Source organism: Perca fluviatilis, chromosome 5 (assembly GCF_010015445.1).
Source record: "Perca fluviatilis chromosome 5, GENO_Pfluv_1.0, whole genome shotgun sequence".
NCBI lineage: Eukaryota > Metazoa > Chordata > Actinopteri > Perciformes > Percidae > Perca > Perca fluviatilis.
Window position 1 is genome coordinate 14,565,490 of NC_053116.1, and position 26,036 is coordinate 14,591,525.

General features: G+C 41.1%; 1 protein-coding gene across 2 annotated transcripts; it reads right to left on the reverse strand.

The window, feature by feature from the left end:
• Positions 1–327: 327 nt before the first annotated feature.
• Positions 328–25,349, reverse strand: col2a1a (collagen, type II, alpha 1a). 2 transcript variants are annotated; one of them, XM_039801487.1, is made up of 54 exons: positions 25,014–25,349; positions 22,933–23,139; positions 21,664–21,680; positions 21,473–21,505; positions 20,654–20,686; positions 20,395–20,448; positions 19,944–20,036; positions 19,191–19,268; positions 18,867–18,911; positions 18,680–18,733; positions 18,203–18,256; positions 17,513–17,566; positions 17,356–17,409; positions 17,187–17,240; positions 17,023–17,067; positions 16,812–16,865; positions 16,620–16,664; positions 16,419–16,472; positions 15,814–15,912; positions 15,626–15,670; positions 15,414–15,512; positions 15,257–15,310; positions 15,031–15,138; positions 14,870–14,923; positions 14,621–14,719; positions 14,428–14,481; positions 13,780–13,878; positions 13,489–13,542; positions 13,315–13,368; positions 13,174–13,227; positions 12,914–12,967; positions 12,038–12,082; positions 11,696–11,794; positions 10,023–10,130; positions 9,348–9,401; positions 9,182–9,235; positions 9,034–9,087; positions 7,789–7,842; positions 7,580–7,687; positions 7,387–7,440; positions 5,499–5,552; positions 5,205–5,366; positions 4,933–5,040; positions 4,507–4,614; positions 4,291–4,344; positions 4,070–4,177; positions 3,898–3,951; positions 3,672–3,779; positions 3,510–3,563; positions 2,799–2,906; positions 2,365–2,653; positions 1,780–1,967; positions 1,418–1,660; positions 328–1,301 (listed from the first exon to the last, which is right to left on the reverse strand). In XM_039801487.1, the coding sequence occupies exons 1-54, from the start codon at positions 25,105–25,107 to the stop codon at positions 1,155–1,157; spliced, it is 4,464 nt and encodes a 1,487-aa protein (XP_039657421.1). In that variant the 5' UTR covers positions 25,108–25,349; the 3' UTR covers positions 328–1,154. The 2 variants fall into 2 exon arrangements, with proteins under 2 accessions (XP_039657421.1, XP_039657422.1); XM_039801488.1 differs by lacking the exon at positions 22,933–23,139 and having other exon boundaries at positions 25,014–25,348.
• Between the last annotated feature and the right edge of the window lie 687 nt (positions 25,350–26,036).

Sequence of the window (26,036 nt, forward strand, 5' to 3'; positions counted from 1 at the left end):
TCCAAGGGAGGCTTTCCGAGTAGCCCCTGTCTCCCCTGTCTTTACCCGACTGCACCCCTCCTCCAGAGTGGAGTGTGAGTGTGTGGTGTGAGGCTAGTGGGAATTAGGTTTGGGTGGTGGGGGCGACTGAATTACAGAACTCATAGCACCTTCTGAAGAGAGCAACCCAAAGCAAAGATGGCCATTCAGCCCCATATCCACCTGAAAGCTAATTTTTGGTCAGCTCAGATTTAAACTCAACATTTTCACTTTGTTTTTCAGCGTGAGGTAGCTTTAAACAATCTGGATGGCTACAATAAAAAAAAAGCAAAACAAATTTCCCTCAAATTCTTTCAAAATATTTTTAGTTTGGACGAGAACTGGGCCTTCCTCTGATGGGCAGTCAAGGGGTACAGGACATTGAAACATACATCCCAAATGTAACCTCACTTTCCAAAAAGTGTTGGTGTGCATATAGACACATGTACGCACATAATGTGGAAATATATATAAAACCATCTGGTTGTTTATAAACACAGACTTTTACAACAATAGAACCAAGGATTTATAATACACAGTAAAGGGTTGACTCCTGGTCACGATGGACAGGCCTGGAGCACCTGGATTTGATTTTACTGAGGATATTTATTTTGGTCTACACTGATTCAAAATGCTGTATTTGTGTGTCAGGAGGGAAACAGGGAGGGAGGTGGAGTAGGACTGGGACAGAGGCTGTGCGGCTGTTCTGTAGTGGAAAGGGGGCTTGTCTTACTTACAAAGTAAACCCGTCCAGTCCTACCTCAACTCTGCCCATTCAGGTTAGACAATAAATAAGTGACATCAAGTCATGTTTCTGTTCTCCATAACTTGTTCGCTTGGTCCCTCTTCCTCCTGGCTCTGACTCATTCCCGTCAACAGTGGGCCATGGGAAACATGACTGGATCTCAGGAAGCGGGTTGACAGAGAATGCTGGTGTGGTGTACAGATATTGCCGGTGCCCTTCAGTGCTAACATCCAGGGAGTACAACTTGGAGAGCACTTCGTTGTGAGAGAAAAAGTATCAATTTTCTTTTATAATTTCCAGTCTTCTTTATTGTGGAAGTGTGTGTGTAATGGTTCATGGTTGAGTTTATTTATTTCCTGTGTTTTTTGGGGGGCCATTGTGATATTCCACTTTACAAGAAGCAGACTGCGCCTACTTCCACTCCAAACTCCTGATCCGCTCCTCCGATGTCCATGGGAGCAATGTCCACGATTGGCAGACGGGAGGTTTTCTGTGTTTTGTACTCAAAGACAGTCTTGCCCCACCGGTCTGTATGTTTCTGTTGGGTGAGAGTAGAGAAATGTGTTAACAGCAGTCTCATGATACAATGACAATCATACATGGATTAAATTGAAGAGGGATTATTTGTTTCTGGTCGTGTTTTGCAGCAGTCACCTTGCAGCCATCCTCCAACACGGTGTATGTGAAGCGACTGGTGCCCTCTGCGCGGATCTCCACATCGTTGGAGCCCTGCAGCTTCAAAGCCTTCTTCAGGTTGCCTGTGGCCTGGTCCATGTAGGCAATGCTGTTCTTGCAGTGGTAAGTGAGATTCTGGGATGCCTCAGTGGACAGAAGCCTCAAGAAGGTCAGCTGGATACTGGCAGCGTTGGCAACAGGGCCATCCTCGGCGTAGTTAAACTGTATGACCAGAAGACAGGTCAAGGGGACATTCATGAGTAGCTTTTTAGGATTGTTTAATCTTACTCCAAGATCACAAAGAAGTGATCTTAAGTGTTGTATTGTAAAAATGCACTCACGTGGAATCCTCCATTCATGGTCTCTGCGAACCAGACGTGTTTGCGGTCCTTGCTCTTGCTGGTCCACCAGTTCTTCTTTGGTACCTCGGCGATGCTTGGGTTGACGCAGGTCTCTCCTGTCTCCATGTTACAGAAGACCTTGATGGCATCGGCTGTGCTGCCAATGTTGGGATCAACCCAGTAGTTACCTGGAGAGATGAGAAACATGGGTTAATAAGGAGTGGCGTGTGTTTTTATTCTGAAAAAAAAAGAAGGTGGTAAGCCTGTTGAATGGCTCGCTGTATTTCTCAGTATCGCTATGTTCAGAAGATTGTCGTCCGGTGACTTTCCCTCCAATTCCTCATTGGGGCGACAGAAACGCACTATAACTTTGAATTGAGAGGAAAAAGTATAAAGAAAGTCTGATTCTGTCTCTCTCTCACGTTGCTGCAGCCATCCTTATTTCAGTATCACTGAACAAAATAAATCTGAGTATTGTGATCTGAAAATGAAAGCAGCACTTTGAATGTGTAATGTTATAGTATAGTTGTTATAATATAGATTTTTTCCCCCTTTTGATTTTGCCCCGTGCTCCAGCCTACTTACCGCTCTTCCACTCAGGGTGGCACAGTTGCAGGTCTCTGCAGGTGCGAGCAGGGTTCTTCTGGCTGCCGTCAGGGCTGCGCAGGGTCTCAATCTGGCTGTTGAGGGACTTAAGTGTGGAATCGACCTCCACGTCGTGCTGCCTCAGGGAGCTGGAGGCCTCATCGGCCCTCATGTACCTGAGAGGATCAGGGGACTTCTCAGTCTGACCCAGACCTGCGAAGGCAGACATGTCGATGCCGGGGCCAGGAGGACCAGGAGGGCCAGGGGGTCCAGCGTTACCAGGAGGACCCTGAAGGAGTAGCAAAAGCAGGGAAACGGATCAGGGGGTGGGGCATTCAGGTACAATCAGGTGTAGTGAAACCACGCTGAAAAAGCTCAGTATGTAAGCTTGTGGTAGTTGTGGATTTTATTTTATTTTAGGATGTGTTACGTACAGCAGGACCACTTTCTCCAGAACGTCCACGAGGTCCAGGGGGTCCAATGGGGCCAGGCTGTCCATTTGATCCGTCTTTGCCAGCAGGTCCGGATGGTCCAGATGGTCCCTTCAGAAACAGTGAGAGTGTTAAAGTAAAAGCCAGAGGATGCTAAAATGTCTGTGTTAATCTGAAATATTACTTCTAAACTTATGTCTTTCTATTCAAAGAGTAAAGCAGTGCTGTGGGGGGGAGGGAGAAAAAATAATCTGATTAAACAATTCAAAAGTGCCAACAGTTCCTCTCTATTACCCCAATCACCTCCAGAGCCTTTGCCTTATTATGCATGAAGATTATTTGTATGGTGACATTTCTCCTCGCTTTCCTTATCAGGCACCATGCTTAGCTAATCTACAATAGATATTGAAGTCCATTTCTGATCTCAGCAGGAGTGGTTTCACAAATCACGGTCCGTCCTGTCCGTCTGCCTCTTTTCCTCGCAGAGAGTAATTACAAAATGCCTGAGCTGCCCATCTTATCACAGCGGTGGGTAATTAAAGCACGTGGCCTCTCCTGTCTCCGTCTTCATCAGATGATTTGAGAATTACAAAAAGACTAACCTGTGCCCTTCATTACCATGGCATATCTCGGGTGTTAAAGCTGCAGGATGGAAATGTAATAAGAGTTTTCGTTTCGTCTCTTTGGCTTTTTGCTTTTGCTCAGTTTTCTCACCTTAGGTCCGCTTGGTCCGGCAGGTCCGGCAGCTCCAGCATCTCCAGCGGAACCCTGTTAGGACGAGGACAATAACCGATTAGATGGTAGGGCAGACAGAGGAAGGGAAGTAAGAGACAAAGTGGTACTGCAGGGATGAACTGTTAGATTCGGATCACTTACAGGAGGTCCAGGAAGACCCTGCAGACCAGTGAAACCGCGGTGACCCTTCTGTCCCCTCTCTCCAGTCTCACCAGACTCTCCCTTGTCTCCACGTGGCCCTTGGGGTCCCTAAAGGTTTAAAATGTATTAAAATGCGTGGCTGCATATGTGTAGCACTTCTAAATACCTAAATTGAATAAAAATAAACGATAATGATATTGTTGCCGTTAGAGATGATGATACTCACAGCCATTCCTCTAGCTCCAGCGGGGCCTGAGGGTCCCGCAGGTCCTTGAGCACCCTAAAGAAAGAAACAATGGTGTGGGTGCTTGCTTGTGTTAATATTTAAAAAGTTATATGAATCAGCGCATGGCACTGTGCCTTTGCCTGTGGCCCCTACAGTATGTTGTGTTTCTTACACTCTCTCCTCTGTCTCCCTGCTTGCCGAGGGGTCCGACAGGTCCAGGGGCACCAGGGGAACCAGGAGCTCCAGGGGCGCCAGCGGGACCGGTGTTACCGCGCTCTCCCTACAGGAGGACACAAGGTGATGACTCAGGGTTCCTGCAAACTAGCAGATCTAGAAGACTTTTGTCAAATTGTATAATTTGCTGGACTGTACAGTTTTATGTGAGTTTCTCACCTTGACTCCAGTAGCTCCATCTCTACCAGGAGGGCCATCTGATCCAGGGGTACCCTAAAATACAGAAACATATTTTAGGTTATGGGTTATGGTTATGGCAGGCATCTGATTTGATGGATCAAGATCACAGTATTATTTCCTGAGTAGATTGTAAATGTGGCAGGCCATGAAGTGATTCACGATTTCCCTGGCGTGGTGATTTGTAACATGTCTGACCTCTCTTCCAGTCTCTCCAGCAGGGCCAGTAAGTCCAGGGGGTCCCACAGGTCCAGGAGGTCCACGGTCGCCAGGGGAACCAGAAGCTCCTTGTTTACCAGGCTCTCCCTGAACACAGAGGAAATATAATTATTAGATTTCAGTAGCTCCTTTGACATCGAAAGGCAGACAGAATAATCTCCTGACTTTCAACGGATCAGTATTTTGTAACAAGGATAAGCCTCACATGTGAGGCAAACTTGGATTAATTTAAGATAAAGTCCAATCTGACATAATGAAGTAAATTTGTAAAAAAAAATAATAATAATAATGTTAAGAGGCAACCAAATGTCAAAAAGATTTTGTAAATCATAAGGATATGGCCGTCATCACACTATCACACAGCTCACATGGAAGCTAAAAAAACATATTGACGAAAGCACGTACAGAAGGTCCAGGCAGACCAGCGAAGCCTCTCTCTCCACGCTGACCAGGCAAACCGACAATACCACGAGATCCGCCCAGACCCTGGGGACCTGAAGGCCCATCAGCACCCTACGGAGTCAGGAAAGACAACAGTACACACCATTTTCTCATGTCAGTAAGGTGCAGCTTTCATTATGTTTATTAGTGAATATCAGGCTACAATAGCAGGTGATTGAGCCTCGATGTTGTCTCAGGTACGTGTTGGTTCTTGTGAGGTGCAAAATCAAACTCACAGGGGGTCCATCCTCTCCAGGCTCTCCCTTCTCTCCTTGTGCGCCAGGAGCTCCACGAAGCCCAGCGTCTCCCTGTCTTCCTGGGGGACCGGCATCACCACGAGCCCCCTTTGGTCCCTCTTTTCCAGCAGAACCAGCAGGGCCAACGGGGCCAGGGTTACCCTGTGATGGGAAGAAAGAGAATATCAGTGGGTAAGAGCAGAAATAGACCCAAACATGTACACAAATCATTTTAGATTGACTCAGTACATGTATTTCCCTTCTGGGAATGTGTTGAATTGAGAAAACACTCACATTAGGGCCAGGAGATCCAACTCTGCCAGCAGCACCAGGGAAACCAGTAGCACCCTGCAAAAGAGAAAAAGTTCAGTAAGTATTGCAGTGACAGCTTGTTAAAAATCTTGCAGGATGTAAAGGGCTCTGAGTCATGTGGACTACCATGTCCAACTTCAACATGCACTTCTAGAGGCTACACTCCCATTGGTCAGCTATCCAATGAGCTTGAGGCTCGTAGCAAGTGAAAAGCAGTTTATACCACGGACATGACCACAAAAATAAAAATAAGTATCCACAAGCAATGATGGATTCTCGAAAACTGACCTTATGCTGAACTTTGCTCTTAAAAAAAAATAAATAAAAAAAATAAAATAAAAATATATATATATATATATATCCAATAGCACAACAGACTGGTGGAGCACGAGTCTTAATAGGGCAAAACACACCCTAAAGCACATTCTACAACATGACCAATTACCCTAATTCTTCAATCTCATTAAATATTTTAAATAACTTAACACAATTTAATTTAATGAGAATCAAATACAAAACACTGTAGACAACACAACATGGCTCTTACAAGCATATAACATAAACAACCTGTTGACCTGATATATCTATCACTCTCATCAACAACTAAAGATGGTATGAGATTACCTGGTAGGATTCAGCAAATATAAATCATCATCTTAATTAACAGTGGTCTCATCTAAGGCCTTATATCTTTATATGTGAGTACACCAAAGTAAATACATAATGTATAACCTTTATGCTTTTGTGAATGTGCAGAATACCAATGTAAAGAATAGCATTTTTTTGACATGTCATAGTAGATGTATTGTAAATAAAAAAAATGAATAATGGCTGAATTCTATTTAGCTGCTTTGGTTCCAGGGTCCTGGTACTGTGCACGCTGGCACACTGGCACACTGTCACACTGTTGTGGCTTACTGAGACACCTGAATAAAATGGAGCCCCTGCTAATGTTGAAAAAGGTCTACTGTGCTGCCAATAAAGGCTAGAGCTGATTGAACAGTTCTCCTATGTATTTATATGATATCATCATAATTTTTCCGTTAGGTGCTAGGGTAGGAGTTTTTCTTTATCTTATTTGAATGGATGATGTCAGAAATTGCTGTTGCTGCTGTGGGCCGGTATAGCCCAATGACAGATTGTACAGTATGTGATATTAGGTCATACAAATACATGCCATGTGACTTCAATCAGAGGCATCCCTGCACCTTACGTTTGGAGCTCACTTCAGCATAAGAGGCTAGCTCGATCAATATTGTTTAAGTTGATCAAAACGGAATCATTTTAATGTCGACATAATTGACGACAATTTGACTTACTGTATGTATGATATCCAACTTAGCTACCCTTGATGTTGTGTTTATACATTCCTCTAGGGCTGCACCCACCTGATGATTATTTGCATCATCCGTTATTCTGCTTGATCGTTAAAATGTCATAAAATGTGAAAAACGCCAGCTACAGTTTCCTAAAGCCCAAGTTGACGCCTTCAAATGGCTTGTTTTGTCGGGCCAACAGTCCAATACCCAAAAATATCTGATATTTAATGTCGCATAATACAAAGAAAAGCATAAAGTTATCACAACTGAGAAGTTGAGAGTGAATGTTTGATATTTTGCTTGAAAAAAAAATATTTGCAGATTAATTGTCTGTCAAATTGGCTCATCACTACACTACACTCCTTATCTTAACTCCTAAATCAAGTCAAGTTAAGTCAATAGATTAATAAAGGAGTGAGTGAATCAATCAATCAAGGTCCAGGACTCTGTACTGTCTATGTATTGCAATGCGTAAAGTGTGTATCTGCTTTCAGCAGAAGTATTGTGCAATGGATTATTCACAAGATTAAGTGAAAATAGGAGTTACTTACAGGAGCTCCCTGAGCACCACGTGCTCCTTTAGGTCCAGTTACACCAGTAGGTCCCTGAAAAAGAGGTACAACAATTAATCATGTTGATGTTAAACTACAGTGACTTTAAAGCACTCTAAAGATCAAGAAATGTGACCTAAGATATATAGGTTCCAGGTATATATCTATATATGATAAGAATAAAAGTACCCACCACAGGTCCAGGAGCCCCAGATGGTCCCTGAGGTCCAGAAGAACCAGCTTCTCCCTTCTGTCCAGTCTCACCAAGCTCTCCCTTGGCACCAGGCTGACCATCTGCACCCTGGATAGGTTTTAAATCGAATGGTAACATTATTATAATAAATACATTTCATTTTGCAGTTATTTCATTTGAACAAAAGGCACTGTGGTGACTTTACTTACAGGAGGTCCAGCAAAGCCAGCCGGCCCAGGAGGACCACCCTCCCCGCGGTCACCCTGCAGGGGAACACAAGATACTGCTGGTCAGGGACAGCTTGGGGGAAAGGTATTGATGCTGTTTTTATTATCAGTTATTTTTTATTTAGAAATGTATTCTTTGACACCGTTTATTAGTTTTTGTTCATTTAGAATAAGGAGAACACTTTTAAACATATACAATAATATTAAATATTAATAGGTAATTACAGAGTGGGAAAATAAATGAAAAATGTATAAATAGGATAATGTGATACATAATTAAACACAAATGTGTGCATCTCCCAACGACCCAGCCACAAGAGTTCTACCCTTTCCAATTAATTAAAAACATTAAAAAAAAATTATATAATGTGATGTACTTTATGACATGTGTATTTTGTGGTAATATTTATTTTATTTAATATGATGTACTATTCGGTACATATATATCATATAGCATATGTACTATATATAACGTTCTACCTCTGTTATTGTCTTGTTGCTATTCTTGTCCTGTCTTAGGTGTAGTTTGCTGTGATATTTTGATGTCTGATACATTTTATAGTATGTAGTATGTCTGTTTTTCCTTTTGAAATACCAATAATAAAAAAAAGAAAGACCCAGCCAGAAATGGAGTATTGTGCAATCTGGTCATCATCCTATTCTCCCTGAATATTCACAACCATGTAACTCTTGCTGCAATACAAGTGCAGCAAGTGGCATGACAGCAGCAGCTCCAATCTTTGTCTGATTTTAACCATCAACACAGTCAAGTCCTATACAATTCCTCATTTTAATCTCTTACTATAGAAGTCAGTTTTTCTAAGGCCAAACTGAAAGACCTCTCTTTTTACTGTAGATCAAAAATATAAAGGGACACTTTCAGAGGGAATCAAAAGTCTCTACACTGTAAATGTTCAGCTTAGTGATCCCCCCTTTTATGTTATTGTTATGTAATTAATGTGTGAGCAGCAGCATTATACTATGTCCAGGTTAAAGGATGCTTTACAATTTGAGACTTGATTAGGAAAGACCCAACACATAATGCTCTTTACACCAGTGTTTCTACCAACATATACAGGGAACATTTTGGAGGAAAGTAGATTTCTTTTTGCGATTTCTTTTTTTTTTAACAAGAAAAAGCTTCATTATTTCAAGCCCGAGCTCAGTCCTGGACAAACACACCAGCTGATCAACTTGTGGTGTATACACACAAAAAGAGGTACTTACAGGAGCACCACGAGCACCAGCAGCACCAGTTTGGCCAGTGGGTCCAGTCTCACCCTGGATAGGAGAAAACCAGTCAGTCAAACCAACCAAAAAAACCAAAACAATTCAACTCAATTGATAACATTTCAGCTAACCCGGTTATTCTTACCTTGGCGCCGTTGGGTCCAGATGGGCCAGGAGGACCAATGGGACCAGTCAAACCCTGAGGGAAGACAACAGAATGGGTACAGGTTATGGAGAATAGAGTTTGGACGGTATTGAATTTTTTTTTTTGTGAAGCTTTACTCTGAGAACAAGGATTTTTTTGAACTCACTCTACCACCATCCTTTCCAGGAGCTCCCTCAGGTCCTTTCTGTCCGTTGTCACCCTGTTGGACAAAGAAGAAAGCCGCATGTTAATCACACAGGAAACACACAGCCTCTGGTCATTACAAGTGCTCTATTATATGCAGTGGTGGAATGTAACTAAGTTCATTTAAGTACTGTACTTAAGTACAAAATTTAAGATACTTGTACTTTACTTGAGTCTTTTCTTTTTATGCCACTTTCTACTTCTACTCCGTTACATTTCAGAGAGAAATATTCTACTTTGTACTTCGCTACATTAATCTGACAGCTTTAGGTAGTAGTTACTTTACACATTAAGGTGTTTGCACACAATACATTAAACTACCCAACAATATAATGGCCTACAAGTAGAGCTGAAATGATTAGACCTTTAAAACACAACTGTTTGAATCATTTCCAGTTTTTAAAACGAGAGGATTTTTCTGCATTAAGTACTTTTACTTTTAATACTTTACATTTTCCCGATGATACTTACATTCTTTTACTTAAGTAACATTTCCAATGCAGGACTTTTAGTACTTTTACTTAAGTAAAGGATCTGAATACTTCTTCCACAACTGATCATATGTACTATTTAACTCGTGAAATAATCCATAATATTAAAATAAAAATCCATTTTGACAAAAGAATCCGCTACTCACTCTGTCTCCCTTTGGTCCTGGGATGCCACCATTTCCTCTCTCTCCGGGCATACCCTGCAGGCCGGGGGGTCCCTGGGGTCCAGCAGCACCAGCTGGTCCAATGGCTCCCTGAATTAGAATTAGGAGATAACTTGTCAGTACAATTCTTTCATGTCTACTAGTTTCCTATGAACTAACTGAACCTGAGTGGGGACCCTAGAAATAGAATCAAAGTAGAACGGACATTGAACGGTTTGCAGTGGTCATTTGACTATTTCCAAAGAAAATGGCGCTCAGCCCTGTGCATTGACCATAGGAATAGAATGAGTTAGCCTGCTACAACAGTCACGGTTCTTTGCAATGGCAACGCTCTGACCATCCTATGTTGATTTGAATGGGAAGGTTTGTTCTTCTCTCATTTTATTTCCATGGTGTTGGTGTTAATATGCTGGTCCTCTTTTTCCTGAAAAAAATCTTTTATAAATATTGTGAAAATATATCCTATTTAAATTTCATTATTAATCTAAAATTCCTCATAATTTTTCAAAAAATTAGAACTTGACCAAAGCTGCAGGTTCATGTCTAACATGTCCACCAAGGAATGAATAGAACAGATAGGTTCCCATTCCTTTTTCTTAATTCATTTTAAAGGGATATGCCACCGTTTGTTGAAATAGGGCTTATCACGGTCTCCCCTAGCTGTAGATAGGTGGGCTAACCCATTTTTTGTGCATGCATTGTTTTAGTCCGAGCAACACCGGCAACGTCGCAGTTAGTTAGCTTAGCCTAGTGAATGGAATCCTATGTTGCCAGTTAGCATGTTGTGAGTAAAAGTGAGCCAACAAAAGACAAAAAAACAACCTAATTACTTGCACTGAGACAAAAAATGCGTTGGCCCACCTACCAGGGTACACCGTGATAAGCCCTATTTCAACAAACGGTGGCGTATTCCTTTAAGGAGTTGTTTGACGTTTTGGGAAATACGCTTATTGTTCTCTTGCCGAAAGTTTGTTGAGAAGGTTAATACCACTTTTATGTCTGTACGGTAAAATATAAAGCTACAGCCAGCCAGTTAGCTTAGCTAAGCATAAAGACTGGAAACGGGGGGAAACAGCTAGCCTGGCAAAACAAAGGTAACAAAATGGACCTACCAGAATCTCTAAAGCTCACTAATTAACATGTTATATCTTGTTTGTCCCTACAAAATCCAAAGCGTTAAAACAACACATTGTGTTTTACAGGGGGTTATGTGCCGGATGCCATATATTTTTTTCCAAGGATGGTGAAGGTATCACCCGCCCTACTCTGCCTTTGATTGGCTTACCCTGATATTCTAACCCTAACTGCTAACCAAGGTCACTCCTCTTGCCTAAACCTAACCAACCCAACCAACAAAGGCAACAAGTACTAGCCAATCAGAGGCAGAGTAGGGCGGGTCATGACTTAGCCATCCTTGGAAAAAGAAAATAGTCATGCTGGACTATGTGTTGGCTGGGCGCAGTGACTTCCTGGAGCCTTGTCTCACTGTGAGGTTGCCAGGCAACCAGCAGAGACTCCAGGAAATCAGCCAGGCATGGTATGGACAAGAACTCCACCTTGAACAAATGTTTTGATATGTTCTTCTGGAATCAGAAACGCCTCAGAGCGCCTATTTGATTCTAAACATAAAAACTGCATCAAAGTCATACACTAACCTTGGGTCCATCTGTTCCAGGTGTTCCAGGAAGTCCACGAGGTCCCTGAAGACCCTGAGCTCCAGCACCACCCCGCTCACCAGGGAAACCACGTTCACCCTGTTAGGAGACAAAAAAACGGAATCAACAGGAGAAACAAGGAATGGTACCAATAACTCAGAGGAGTGCTTGTTGGGTCAAATGTTAAAAATTATAAAATCCAGGTCTCAATGTATGAAACCATACCAACATAAATTAGTCGTATCATTCATGTATGAACAGTATGTGTCAGCAGCACGTAAATTACTCTTTGCTTTGAAATCATCGGAAATGAAGATGTGAAGCTTTAACATGGAAACTCACTCTGGGTCCGACAGCACCAGGAGTTCCGGCCTCTCCAGAAACACCCTGCACAGAGAGAAGACACACTTTTATTCCTGTTTTTGAAAGTTACAGTGCAACTGTTACACTTATATAAACTTCTGTATCGTAAAACTTCTGAGTTTTTATTGTTAGTCCTAGTATAAAAAGCCGAAAACAATCAATCGTATAGCTAAATATAACTTCAATTGCAAATGTTGCAATGTAATGAAAGTCATTTATCTGGGCTCAAAAAAACTGCAGTGAGCAATGAGGCTTTTACAGAACTGTACTTAAGAGAGGTCCTTATTCACAAACTTTAAAATAAATTGTATTTTCAGCATTCAGTTTGATTTCCTCTCTATGACAATAGAGCAACTTAGTTATGGATTAACTTGAAAAAGCGGTGCAGAAATGAAATACAAAAAGTAAGAAATCTTAGCTGATTAGATTTAGATGACCAAGATATTTACCTTGGCATATTGTTTTTAGATATTAGAATGCATTGTTACAGCGGTTACCCTTCACATAAATCACAAAATCAAATGAGGCAGGTAGGAAAAGGCAGCCAGTTGGTGATTAACACTTAGCATTAGCACTGGGATATGGCTTGTTGCTACACAAATACACCAAGTTATTTTTACCGTCTTGAACCAGAGACTGTTTTAGCTTGTCTTTTACTCTTTCACTCCCTTCATTTCTACATAATGCTGTTATTTCCAGGAGTGGGTTGAATACTTAAAAATGTGGGCGTGTGGGTTGTACTATACAAGCTCTCGTATACTTATAGCCTGTGTCCTGCGGGTTGAAGGAGTTTGTCATCGATACACCTACAGATGCAACACATCCCAAGTAACAGGTTTGTTTGTTCTCGCTCACCATGTCTCCAGGTTTTCCAGCCTCTCCTGGGGCACCAGATGGTCCAGGCAGACCCTGTCCAACAACAGCAAAGGGATTAGATATATCATATCTAGATAATTACTTAGAAGTCTGCTGTCTTCCTGAATAATTGTCTGTCCAACACTGTATCATGTCCAAAGTTTGAACTCATACTGACAATGAATACTAATATGATATTGATTTTTTGTTTTGTTTTCCAGACTGGTGTATGTGGGATTTGATGAGAAAAATAAACTCACCTGGAAGCCAGGGGGTCCAGGCTGTCCTTGCTCTCCTCTCTCTCCAGCAGGTCCCTGTGATAGACCCAAACACAGGCAATCAGTCCAGGACTTATCTCACAAGATATATCTCACAACATGTGATCACGCTGGAATACTCACAGCAGGGCCAGGAGGTCCAGCAGGACCAGTCTCACCATCTTTTCCAGACAGACCCTGTTCAGAGAGAGAGTATTTCAATTATGAAAAAGTGATCTGGAGACAAAGAAATGATCAATCCATTTGTAAGGTTGTCTTTTTAAGAGTGTTAAGTATTTATGGAGAAAATGTACTCACTCTCAGACCAGGGCGACCCACAAGACCTTTCTCTCCTGTCTTTCCAGCTTCACCCTGTTGGAGAGAAATCACAGTAAATGATCCGTAGTAAGTCTCTCTCGATTGCAGTGCTACAAGGTAAACAACAGTAGTGCTACTGGTAGTGATATTTGGCTACAAAAAAGCTGGAATACTTATTTGTCTTATCTACACATTTATGCATTTAGACTGTATATTATCAGGTTTTCATTATGCTGTATGAAGACACCCATTGTGTTCCTACTCACTAAAAAACAAAAAAAATAAACTCACATTGGCTCCCTTTGGTCCAGGGAATCCCATCACTCCTGGCTGTCCACGGGCTCCCTGAGGGCCGGGTGGGCCTGGGCGACCGTCCTCACCAGAAGCACCCTGTCAAAGGCACAAGGTAAGAAATCAGCACTAAAACCCAGAGATAACCGATATTAACTTGTGAATTGAAATTTGTGTGTGCTCATCATATATGCTAAGCCTGCACACAATAATATTATTATACTAGGATGCACACAAAAAAGGCTCAATACAAGGCTTTCATTTCAGAACTTTAGTGTTGTGGTTGATGTTTCTTGTGTTCGTAAGCACATGTGCTGTAGTTTTGTCATATTTCAAAGTACTGTTTTGTTTAAAATGCGGCTGGGAAGCCACTTTGAAAGTGTCAGCTGCTCTATTTTTTCATTTGAAAGTCTCTAATTATGAAAGTACATTTGTAAAGTACATTTTTACTTTTTGTGCATGTTGCTGTTTAGGAAAATGTATATAAATTGTGACGCCAGCATATCATAACAAAGCAAACTGCTACTAGTAGGCTTTTTTTGTGATTGTGATCTTTTAAAATGCCTTGTATTATTTCAGAACCGAAACACTCACAGCATTTCATAAGCATGACAGGAAGCACCACCTCAGGATTATTACTGTACTCACAGAGGGTCCAACTTTGCCTTGAGGACCAGCATCTCCGGGACGACCGGTAAGACCCTATGAGAGGCACACACATCATTCAAGAGGTGGGACAAATCTCGACAAAATCAATCAGATCAAAGCAACCACACTAAACATTCTGGTTTGAGATTCCAGGTTAAGAGTGAGATTTCACTGTCTGACTGTTCTGACTCACTCTGGCTCCGGGGAGACCTGACTCTCCTGTGCGTCCAGGGTCTCCAGTAGCACCTTTGGGCCCAGCAGCACCAGGAACACCACGGTCACCAGGGGCACCCTGAGGAAGATAAGATATCAGTCAGTTCAATAGCAGTCTGGTAGAAATATGGCAGCTCGTTTTGTGACCAAAGCAGCATCTTTCTGGTGCTGCAGTGCTTCGATTAAATCAACATGTTGACGGTGTCAGTGAGCTGAAACCAGGACCCACCTTAGCACCAGCAAGACCATCCTGACCTGGGAAACCACGGTTACCAGGAGCTCCCTGGAAAGAATCACAGAGATACATTTGATTAGATTGAGCATGCAATAGCAACAGCTACTTCCTAATGTCACTTTTTGCCAACGTTATTGTACATCCTGATGACTTACTCTCTCTCCTGGAGGTCCGAGTGGTCCAGCAGTTCCAGGCTCTCCTCTTGCACCTCTCTTTCCTTCTTCACCAGCAGGGCCAGGAGCACCTTGGGGACCAACGGGGCCCTGGGAAAATGAAGATATGTAAGTGCATCTTCTCTGTAGTCTAATTCTAAAAGATGTATTACAGTTGTTTTGGAATATATGGTCAAAAATCACTGAAAAACAAGTCAGAACAACTCACAAGCTCTCCCTTTGGTCCAGCTTCACCTTTGAATCCAGGAAGACCGGGGTCTCCCTAGGTATGGCAAGAAAGAAGACAGTCACAACAATGAATAATCATAACACAAACAGAGTATTGGGGTTTTGACAGAGTTTTAGATTATTCTCAAGTGACTTACAGACTGTCCTTTTGGCCCCAGAGGTCCTGTAGCTCCCTGTGGTCCAGGTGGGCCACGGGGGCCGGGGAATCCAGGAGCACCAGCAATACCAGAAGCACCCTTCAAGGAAGAAAGAAACAACAACAACATATCAAAATAAAGTCAAACTGTCATTTTAATGATATTATAAAGAATCACAAGGTAGTTGAGGACTCTACAGAGAGAGGACTTACAGCAGATCCTTTAGCTCCGGGAATACCATCAGTACCGGGGTTACCCTACACACACAGAGAAGAAGAAGAAGCAACGCGTCACATTGTGTCGACAAAATATTAACAGAAAACAAGCACAGTGTAAGAATGGTACTGTTGTATGAGTAAATTAAAATCTGCATGATCGGGATTAGTGATGGTTAACGAACCGATGCTCCGGCAGGTCCGGGGGATCCTGGGGTACCGCCCTCTCCGCGGGGTCCCTGTGCTCCTTCAGATCCACGGGCTCCAGTAGGACCAGCTTCTCCCTGACAGGACACAATTCATTTATCATTAAAGGTAGAAAAAAAGTCATTTTTTTCAAATTTATCATTTACCTGTGAAGCCAACATGTGTTCCTTCACATAGCACAGATGGGCTGTATGTTCTTATATGTTCCCATATGTATTTAAGGACAATTACTTTTATTCTAAGTAAGTTCAATATGACATAACTATTAATGCATATTTGTCTTTCTTGAGAAGATTGTAGAGTAGTTTGTAGAATATACTGAAATTGATCGTTTGTGTATGAAAACCAAGAACCTACAAGAAACAGGCACACGTTTGTGTGTTTTATTCCATGAACCCAGACTGAATAAAGAGAGATCAACTGTCTACAAGTACTTTAGGAAGAATTCACTGAGCGATAAAGTAGAACCTGTAGCTGCAGTTAAATGACAATCACTAGGCTTTTTTGTTGTTGTTGCTTATTTTACTACATAAGGTATGCTACAAAAAAAGTAATAGTTTATGATGATGTGATGTGCACAAACCTTGGCTCCTGGAGATCCTGGGAAACCGGGAGCTCCAGCAGGACCAACAGGCCCCTGTAGACACAACAATAATCTGCAGGTTAGGGTGCATGTCTCATCCCTTTGTTGCTTGTGTTATCAAAGGCCCAACACCCTAAACAACATTACAAAAGAAAAATCAATGGAATGAATTGGATGCAAAGTGGAAACTATGATGCTCACAGGTGGACCAGCGGGACCGGGCAAGCCATCATTTCCACGGGCACCCTGAGGAGTAAAAAGACAGGACAGTCAGTTGTGTAATGAAGAGACCATAACATGATATGCTTCTTAAAGTTGTTACAAACATGGTACAGAAAACTAAAAACATATCGATGTTCAATGGATTGAAGCAGCCATGAGTTTGTTACTCACTGCAGCTCCAGCAGCTCCAGAACGCCCCCTCTCACCAGGCAGACCACGTGGGCCCTACGACAGAAGATACAACTGCTCAGTTTATCTGGATTATTATGGAACATATAGCTGTAATTTACAAAACAATTGTTTCTCTTCCCTAGCATCCCATTCTGTTACTATTTTATGTTTGAATTCATTTGACAGACCAGATAAAGCCCTGGAGACTCACCATGGGTCCAGGGGCGCCGTTCTCTCCTGCAGAACCAGACTCACCCTGATGGGAACAGAGATCAGAGAAATTAGAAGAAGTGAGCAGAAAACAATTGAAGACATTGCTAATCAATTAGAATCTGGTTATGTTATTGCGAAAAAAAATACATTTGGTGGTCTTACCTTGGCTCCTGCGGCACCAGTTTCTCCCTTAGCTCCATCCAGACCAGGATGACCCTACAGGGAAACACAACAGGACTCATCAGGACCTCACACATCAGTCTTGAGGTGTAATCAATGAGCATGATTTATTCTGCTGCTTCTGTTTAGCAGTGAAGGTTGAAACACTCACTCTGTGTCCTTTGATTCCAGGAAGTCCAGGAGTTCCAGGGAATCCACGAGCTCCCTGAAAATACAAAACCACCACATTTTTATATGAGGGAAACTTATCCTCATCTCAATTTTCTTCTTCTGACTTTGACATGTGCTGTAATCCTGAAGTTAGTCACCTGAGGCCCTGCAGGTCCACGCTCACCAGCTTTTCCAGGTTTGCCAGCCTCGCCCTAGAAACAAACAGGAAGTGGAATGAGTATTTCTTCAAGCAGTGTACAGCAGCTGCTTGAGACGGTCTAACTCATAGACAGTATATAACTGCACTGCACTGTAGAGGAAAGATGCAGACATTATTATCACCAGTATTGCTAGGAGATTGCTAGGAGTGCCCCCTAGTGGTACACTTGGTTTAGGGGGCTTTTAAAAAAAGTTGTTTATATGTTTGATCAACTCAAACATCATTGTGAAATAATAGTAAGGCAATAAAGTAAAATAGTAACATTGTTACTTGGGGCATAAGAGAATAAGTGCAAACTTTATAACATGAAATGTTTCACTCTGTTCTTAAAAAAGGTGGTTTGCTTTGACCTTTGTGTAGGTTTTGCACTTGTGTTTTAATATGCAGTGGGTACAAAGATAATAATACTAATAATGAACTTTATTTATACAGCACTTTACAAAATAAAGTTACATGGTTAAAACAGGAACAAAAACATTTCAGGAGTGCAAAGACATCAACTCAGACAAACACAACAATGCAAATTAAAATGGAAATAAAATACCCCAAAGTAATACAAAAAATAGAAAGCAATAACATTCATAAGATGAGAAAAGGTGGACAATAAAATAGTAATAAAGACACTTACGTCGCTTCCAGGTTTTCCAGAAGGTCCAGGTGGTCCACGCGGTCCCAGTGCTCCCTGTTATAAAAACACACACAGATTAACCCTTATAGTTACAGTTATGTCATTGATCCAAAGATAATTACAAAGTTACAGTTCTGTGCTGCAAAATGCAAACACTGCCTTTACACTGTCCAGTCCTGTCCAACTAAATTTGTGGCTAAATTTGGTGACAGTATCAATGATTTTCACTGTGTGAGAGAAGTCAAACAGTGATAGACTTAAATATGATAAATAGATAGATAGATAGATATTTATGGATGTATTGACTGTGATATTTATTTATTTAAAAACGTTTATAACACTGTTTATAATGAGCATCTGTTTCTGTGGAAGTAGGTGCTGTTGGTAACCCCTAAACATTACGACAAATGTGAGCAGTACAGTATGAAATGTCTTTTGGGCACATAGATGCATTGTGGGATATGTGTTAATACTTACAGCTGGACCAGGCTCTCCAGCCTCTCCGGGGCTACCTTGGAAACCCTGTGGTCCCTATAGGTACAAATGAAAATGCAAAGAATGTATTAATTTATGCCAACAATTCTCCTCTACGTGTTTGTACAGTAGCTGTTTGATTATTATGATCAATCACATAACGATGTAGTGCTGTAATGAATGTACTTACAGGAGCTCCACTAGGTCCAGGGGGGCCACGAGGACCCATAGGACCCTGAAAGAGAAACACAAGACATTTAGAGAAAGTTTACATAGTATGACAAATTAATTTAATAGGTAGCTTGAAATCCCTGTGTTGGAGTAAAACTACTGGACCACAAGGTGGCAGCATTGCAATGATTATTGTTTATCACTTCTCTTCAGCAGCAACTCTGAGACAAGCTAAATGTTACAATGAGGTTTTGTCATTATGAGAGATGAAGTGTTTACATACCAAGAACATACACATACACTCATCCTGTAAGATATATTCACTGTACACAGCACTACTTACCATTGGTCCCTGCATCACACCCATCTGAGCACCTCCGGCCTTCTCATCAAAACCTCCAGCCATCTGAGCAGCAAAATTCTGTAAAACACAAAACAGACAAGAGACTGAGAGTCAGTTAGGGTAGTTTATCCTGGCTGAGCCGCTTGGGCTAAGTGGGTCATTACACACAGCAGCAAGTGAAGGACATTAACTGAATTAAATACTTCAATGGTAGTTCAGTTACCATGAAAGAAAATAGGAAGAATACATTTGCCTGCTAAAGTAAAGCACTATTTTCACCCTTCATGATTCTGTGAACGCATACTATACAAGTACACTGCAGTCCATGTAGGACAGTAGCTTGCCTTCACATTCTTCCCTCTTTTTTCTTTGAATCAAAAACGAATAAATCTATGGACTCATTTTGGGCGGTTTCCTCTATTGATCAAGACAAATGTAGCCGAAGTGAAGTCTCAAAGGAAGCACAAACATTCATTCATTCATCAGTTCAATTCACCCTGTACTTTGCAATAATAGAGAACCCGATGGGTTTAGTGATGCTAAAGACACAAATAATGCTTGTGATTTATATCAACAATTTACCATTAAGTCCTCTCTATATATTTAGACCTCTGTTTAAACTGCTTCTTCCTACCATTGTGTTATATGTGACATGGGAGTAACACTGTGGTGTTGGGACTTACATCTGAGGAAGAAAAGGTGGTTTTGTTAAACTGTTTATGCCATGTGTTACAGAAGTTCCCTCAGACTCACCCCTCCAAGTCCAGGTGGTCCAGGTGGGCCAGGGGGTCCGGGGTTCCCAGGGGTGCCAGGCTCACCATCTCTTCCACGAGGTCCTGCATTTCCCTAGGGAAAAACAGAGAAGGTGATTTTCTCTAAGTTCATCAGGAGTACTAAAGAAGATTTCAGGTCAGATCTGGTTGTTTTTATTATCAATGCCTTTTACAACCAAACATTTACAGAAGAAGTCTCATATCTGTTGCATGGTGATTAGATTTAGATGTTCCTACACATGAGTAATTACACTATACAGAACTCTGTTAGTTCAATTATTAGAATGATCAGAACTGTTGTTGCTTGAACTAATATTTGGTAGACCGATTCTGAAATCACACATTAATAGGAGACAATTTCTTCTGAATGATATACTGAGCAGATCGGTGGAGTAGATGGTGTTTTTTGGACACAGTGTGTTGTCTCTTACCTTATCACCCTTAGCGCCAGCTTCTCCACGGACTCCCTGCTCACCTGGGGGGCCCTGCAAAAACAGATTTATTTGTCTCAGTACGATTCCCAGGATGGACAAAACTCCTATTCAGAGCAAGAATCATATTATTATCTACCAAAAAACAACCTCATCAAACAATGCTTGGATAAGTGTAGCATTAACATAATCAACAAAGAAATGTCCCCCTTTTTTATCTCAATAAAATGAATAAAAATGTATAATATTTAATATTTACCATAGGGCCTGGTGGTCCTTTTGGTCCTACAACCTGCACAAAGAGGAAAAAAAAGATTTAGCAAATTACTCATCTTTATTACGAGACCAATCTTTCATGTTGTGTCCAGTTGTACCCGTTTCTAAACAGCTAAAATTAGAGAACATTCCAGCTTTGTAGGAGGTGGACATTAAGCTAATCTGATGAAGATTTAGTTTGACAGGACAAGTTTTGTTAAAAACATCACCTCCTCTTAACCTCTGGAAATGGACCAACTTTGTTCACCTGACATGTGCACTTGCAGCAAAGTTGCTGATAGGATCTAAGAGGATTTGATAGGGTTCATTATGTCCAAGGAATGTGGTGTTTTTCCTCATGTAATAGAAAGTCCAATGAGGGATTGTTGGACATTGTAGTTAGCCAGTGAGAAACTGCCACTCTAATGATCAAAAATGTTTAAAAATCAAGAAAAAGTGGGATAATCAATAAATAAAAAATACTACACTTTTTCAGGGTTTGAGAATAACTCGAAAAGTCAAGAGAGGAATGTCAAATTCAATAAACCAAGAACTTGAGAAATGTGTGTATTGTATAGGTAATTATTATGTAAATTATTGGGCACAATGAAGGACATATAAAGGTACCAAATAAGAAAAAAACAAAAGTCTGTAATTATTTATTCTAAATAAAAGCAACACAGAAGAAAAGGTTTTGTTTGATCATTTGTTCTCTGAGCGAAATGAACACTAAGGCAAGTAATGAGTTTGTGTTTAAAGCAGTTTAGAGTGGAAGTGTGTACAGCAATGAGACATTACTTCACTGCAGAGGATTCATACTTACATCTGCAATCTCTCCTGGTTCACCTTTCTGGCCCTGATTGATAACAGAAAGAAGTGATATCAGTGGTCTAAACAGCTTTACTGAGAAACAAACTACTTCAAGCTTCAGATTTTACAAGAAAATGTTATTGTTTAATGTTTTCATACTGTTACTTGTTGAGTGAATGGATATCAGTCAACCTACTGCCTCACCTTAGCACCAATCGTTTCTGATGTTCAGATGGATGTATGAAGGGTAGGAAAAAGAACAAAACATTAAAAGTGTACAAGTATAAACAACTCAGACACTTGATTGATTTGAATCCTAGTTTGTGATTCTTAGGAAAGGAGACCTGCAAGCAAATCTAACAATGCTAAAGTGATCAAAAACCATTCACCAGACCCAGAGGCAAAGAACCCATCCATATTATATAAATGGTGAAATGTAATTCCAAGAGGGATGAGGCAGAAGCAAACATGGACTAGGAGAGTATTTATATCCAATCATTAAAGCAAAAAAGTGAAAGTAAGTAAAAGGTAAGCACGCTGTAACAGCCAAGTTTAGCTTATTAAATAAAGCATGGCAGCCGGTGCCAGTAAGCTTTTTGATAATGTTGCATATTGTGTATATTTATACCAAATTTGAGGGAATGAATTTATGTTTAAGTAATCTTAAACTTATTCTATTTCTGATGGCCTGGACAATCCACTACTGAGCAAGAACTCAGATATCAGCAAAAGTTGTGATTTAGGTAAATCAACCTTTTTTTAAATAAAAAAAAAAAAAACATCTGTACATGGTGTCTTTTTAACAACTTTGTATCTATTTGCTTACATAAATCAGTCAAATCATTGTCATTTTCATATACCAGGAGGTCTCTTAGGACGCCACAAGAATACAGTTGCTCTTGACAAGGCCTTGGACCTTTGACAGGTTCATCTATAGTCTTGACATGAGGCCTTATTCATAAAAGGTGAGGAAAACTTTGGTCCCTCTCTGAAGACACCTTCATTTTGTAGAAGATGTCCACATGAGTCAATTAAATCATTGAGTTGAGGCTCAGTATGGATGCAGGCTTCATCTTAGTCATGAGTTAAAAAAAGCAGAAGGCTTCTCTACAGGTTTAGATGAGAACCAGACAACACATCTCAGGATTCATCCAATTCTTCATGGAATAGGCTTTCATTGGGAATAAGAGATCCTGATAATGTGGATTATATGGTCTCCATCCAAACATGTAGAGGGCCACTTTGGAATCGGGAACATCATTAACGTCTTATTCCAAATCATAAAACTAAAATGTTTTAGAACAGCCAAAACTATTAAATTAAATCAAGAGATCAGTGACTGCTGCTGCTCCAATCAGGCAGACTATTTGGAGCCTAAGGCAGTTCCCCATTCAAAAGTGTTAGCCAGGGCGAGATAAATGCAAGCTAAAAAAAGTAATTTATTTATGGTTATTTAAATAAATAAATTACAACCAATGGGGGCACTGGCATCAGCAGGGCAGATGGGACAGCACTCTCCAGATGGGATGAGAGGGTTGGCACATTCTTTGATCTCCTCGCAGATTATCTCATCACACAGAACCGCTCCACTGTCGCACACACAGATACGACACGGCTCGGGCTTCCACACATCCTTATCATTATACTGCTGGCCGTCCTGGATGCAGCCACCTGCCTCCTCTGTAGGTGGCCAGCAGGGGGCGCGTGGCAGGTGGACAGAGAAGGAAGAAAGAGAGGATGGTTCAAGAGAAGATAAGAAAAGGTATTGGGGTTTATACAGTGTTGAGGGTTGGTAAAGCAGATGTTAAAAAAGAGAGGGTAGTGGGAGTAAGAGGATGAAAGGGGGTCAAGGAGCACGGCAAGGAAATAGGAGGAGTAATAGCAGTGTGGGGGTAAGATGGAGTGGTTAGCGAATAAAGGAGGAAGGAGAAAGATAAAAGTTATCCTGTATCAAATAACAGCTCTGAACACTTCGTAAAGTAATGCAGAGTACACAAAAAGTCACATTCAAAAAACAGCATACCACGATAAAACATACAAGTGTGATTGCATGATGTTAATGAATAGAAAGTAAGTGGCTTTGTTCCTTTGATGCTGACGAACAGGTGGTGGGTTGACCCAAAAATACACTGGTACAAATCAGTAGCTGACTGTAATTTACAAGTTTTAAAAATAACTCATTGAGCAGGCAAGAAAATGCTCCAAGTTATCGTATGGAGAATTTTATAGCAGCATAAAATGTAATGTCAACAAGAGCCACAGTTAACAGTTGTGACTGAAGCCCTAGTTGAGGTATTTCACGTCGGTGGCTGAGTATATTTAACCTGCAGGCCTGCTCTCCTGCTCGTATGAATGAACCTCTCTAACAGGGGTACTGTGTCCAATTGACAAGCTGCTGCCTTAAGTAAACACTGGGTCCTTCTAAATTTCTCCATCTGGATCCCATAGCTGTGTCAAGCGCAGTGCAAACACTTAAGAATGGGTGATTTGTTTAATGTAATAGCTTAGGGCTGGGCCTACTAACTGCTGTTATTTGTTTTTTGAAGCATATTTGTGAAAGTGATACTTAGCCCAAACATGTAACAAGGAGGTTTAGTTCCTAATCAGACATGAGTTTGGCTACTTTCAACTGAAATATTTGCTTTCTACTTCACCACCACTTCTGTTATTACAATATATGACTTCATGTGTTGCTAAAAGCTGATTAATGCTATAAGAGAGGGAATTGGAAGCACTAACGTGAAGTCCATCTTGCTATAAATACAATATTTCCATCATCTGTTGACTCCCTGCTGTGTGCTCCCTTCCCGCTACCCTTTGAGCCTGCTAGCCTGGGGTCAAGCACTGTCTGAACCTGTCACTTCACATCATCAAAACCCCTGAATCTGCTCCAGCCAAATCATGTGGGTGAGGTTTACGTATATTTTTACACGTCTTAAAAATAGTTAAACTCCCATTTACTTGTCAAGAATAATTTTCAAGAAAATCCTGATTTGTCTTCAGACGTTCAGAAGTGTTTCTGCAAGATAATGGTAGAAAAAAGTAATGCAAAGGCATTTAAGGCAGCAATAAGCCTGATTAAGCAGATTTACTGCTGAAAACTAGGACTACATAATGAGCTAACACAGCAGTGAAGGCTGAGCAGCAGGACCCAGGTGAGGACAAACAGACACTTGTTCACCTGGTCCTCCATCCCACACAGATGTGCCTTGACAGCCTCACCTTTCCTACAGAAAGAAATGGACTGGCTTATTTGCAAAGACTATTGGTAGCCGGCTTGACATTATACACTCATATCATTGGAAACAATCAACAACTACATAACTGTAAAAAGCATGTAATGCTGGCCATAGCAAAAATAAAGAGTTGTACTCTTCCTGTTCTTCATTTGAGATCACAACACTGGCATTTTATTTACTTCCCACTATTCTTCTGAGACATCAGGTAGAGAAGATTGGGAAGGCAACAAGAAGTCGGTAATATCATCAGAATAAAAATCTGCATTTCTTTTTGCAAGTAAAAAGAAAAGAGTCAAGAAAAACTGTGCAACTTACGGTCGTCCTCTTCCTGACATCTGACCACGGATAGTAAAACAACTTGGAATGCTACAAGTAGCAGAACAGTCCTTGAGTCCACAAAGCTGAACATGTCTAAATATTAGACATGCAGTAGCTTGGGTGAGAAGTGAAGGATGAGACCAGGCTTTCAGTCAGTGGTGTGTTAAGTGTGTGTTCCCAGAGACTTATGGCACCATGCAGTCAAACCCTCCAAAATCTAAGTGGAATCCAACGCGGGGCCCCAGCTGGCACTCTGCACCCACCGCGTCAGGGCAAGCACCGCGGTTTTATGTCCACTGTGCCTTGTATGGATCTTCGTATATTCCAAAATACCAGTCCTTCCCCCAGACCCCCTGTCAGGCTGAAACCTGAACCTCATCTCCCTCCCCTTCAATCCAGCAGCATCTACTCTCCCAGGGTTTTTTTTTTTTTTTAACTGAAACCCTCCTTCCTCCCTTGACCTGCTTGGCCTGACCAGGCCAAGAGATGCACCTTCACTTTCACATTAGAAAGACAGCTACAAGCAGCAGAGCACAGGTCAAGCTCTGACTCAGCACATGCCATGGTATCAGCTTATTCTAAAATCTCAAAGCTGACTGAAAGAAATGGTGATAGAACTTTTGGATGAATTTCAGGGCAAATAATCTGTGTTACAATGACCCAATATGGAATTTACTGTAATAAAAGTAATAGCTTTCTTGTAAACACAAAGTACACATTACTACCATGGTACATACTGAAAGATAAATATGTTATGGTGTACATACATACAATTATGTTAAATCTTTAAAGAAAATTGTGATTTACTGCTTCACCATCTGGATCCTGATTAGACCAACTATAGTATTGTCTTCATCAAATGAGCTAAACTATGTTGTAGTCACAAAACTACAACATCTTCTAGGATAGAACTTTGTAAACCAAACCAAAAAAATTAATAAAAGAGAAATATGCAGTACTTGCAGTCTATTGTTTTACTCATAAAATATCAGACACAAAATCATAGTGTGATTAAACAAA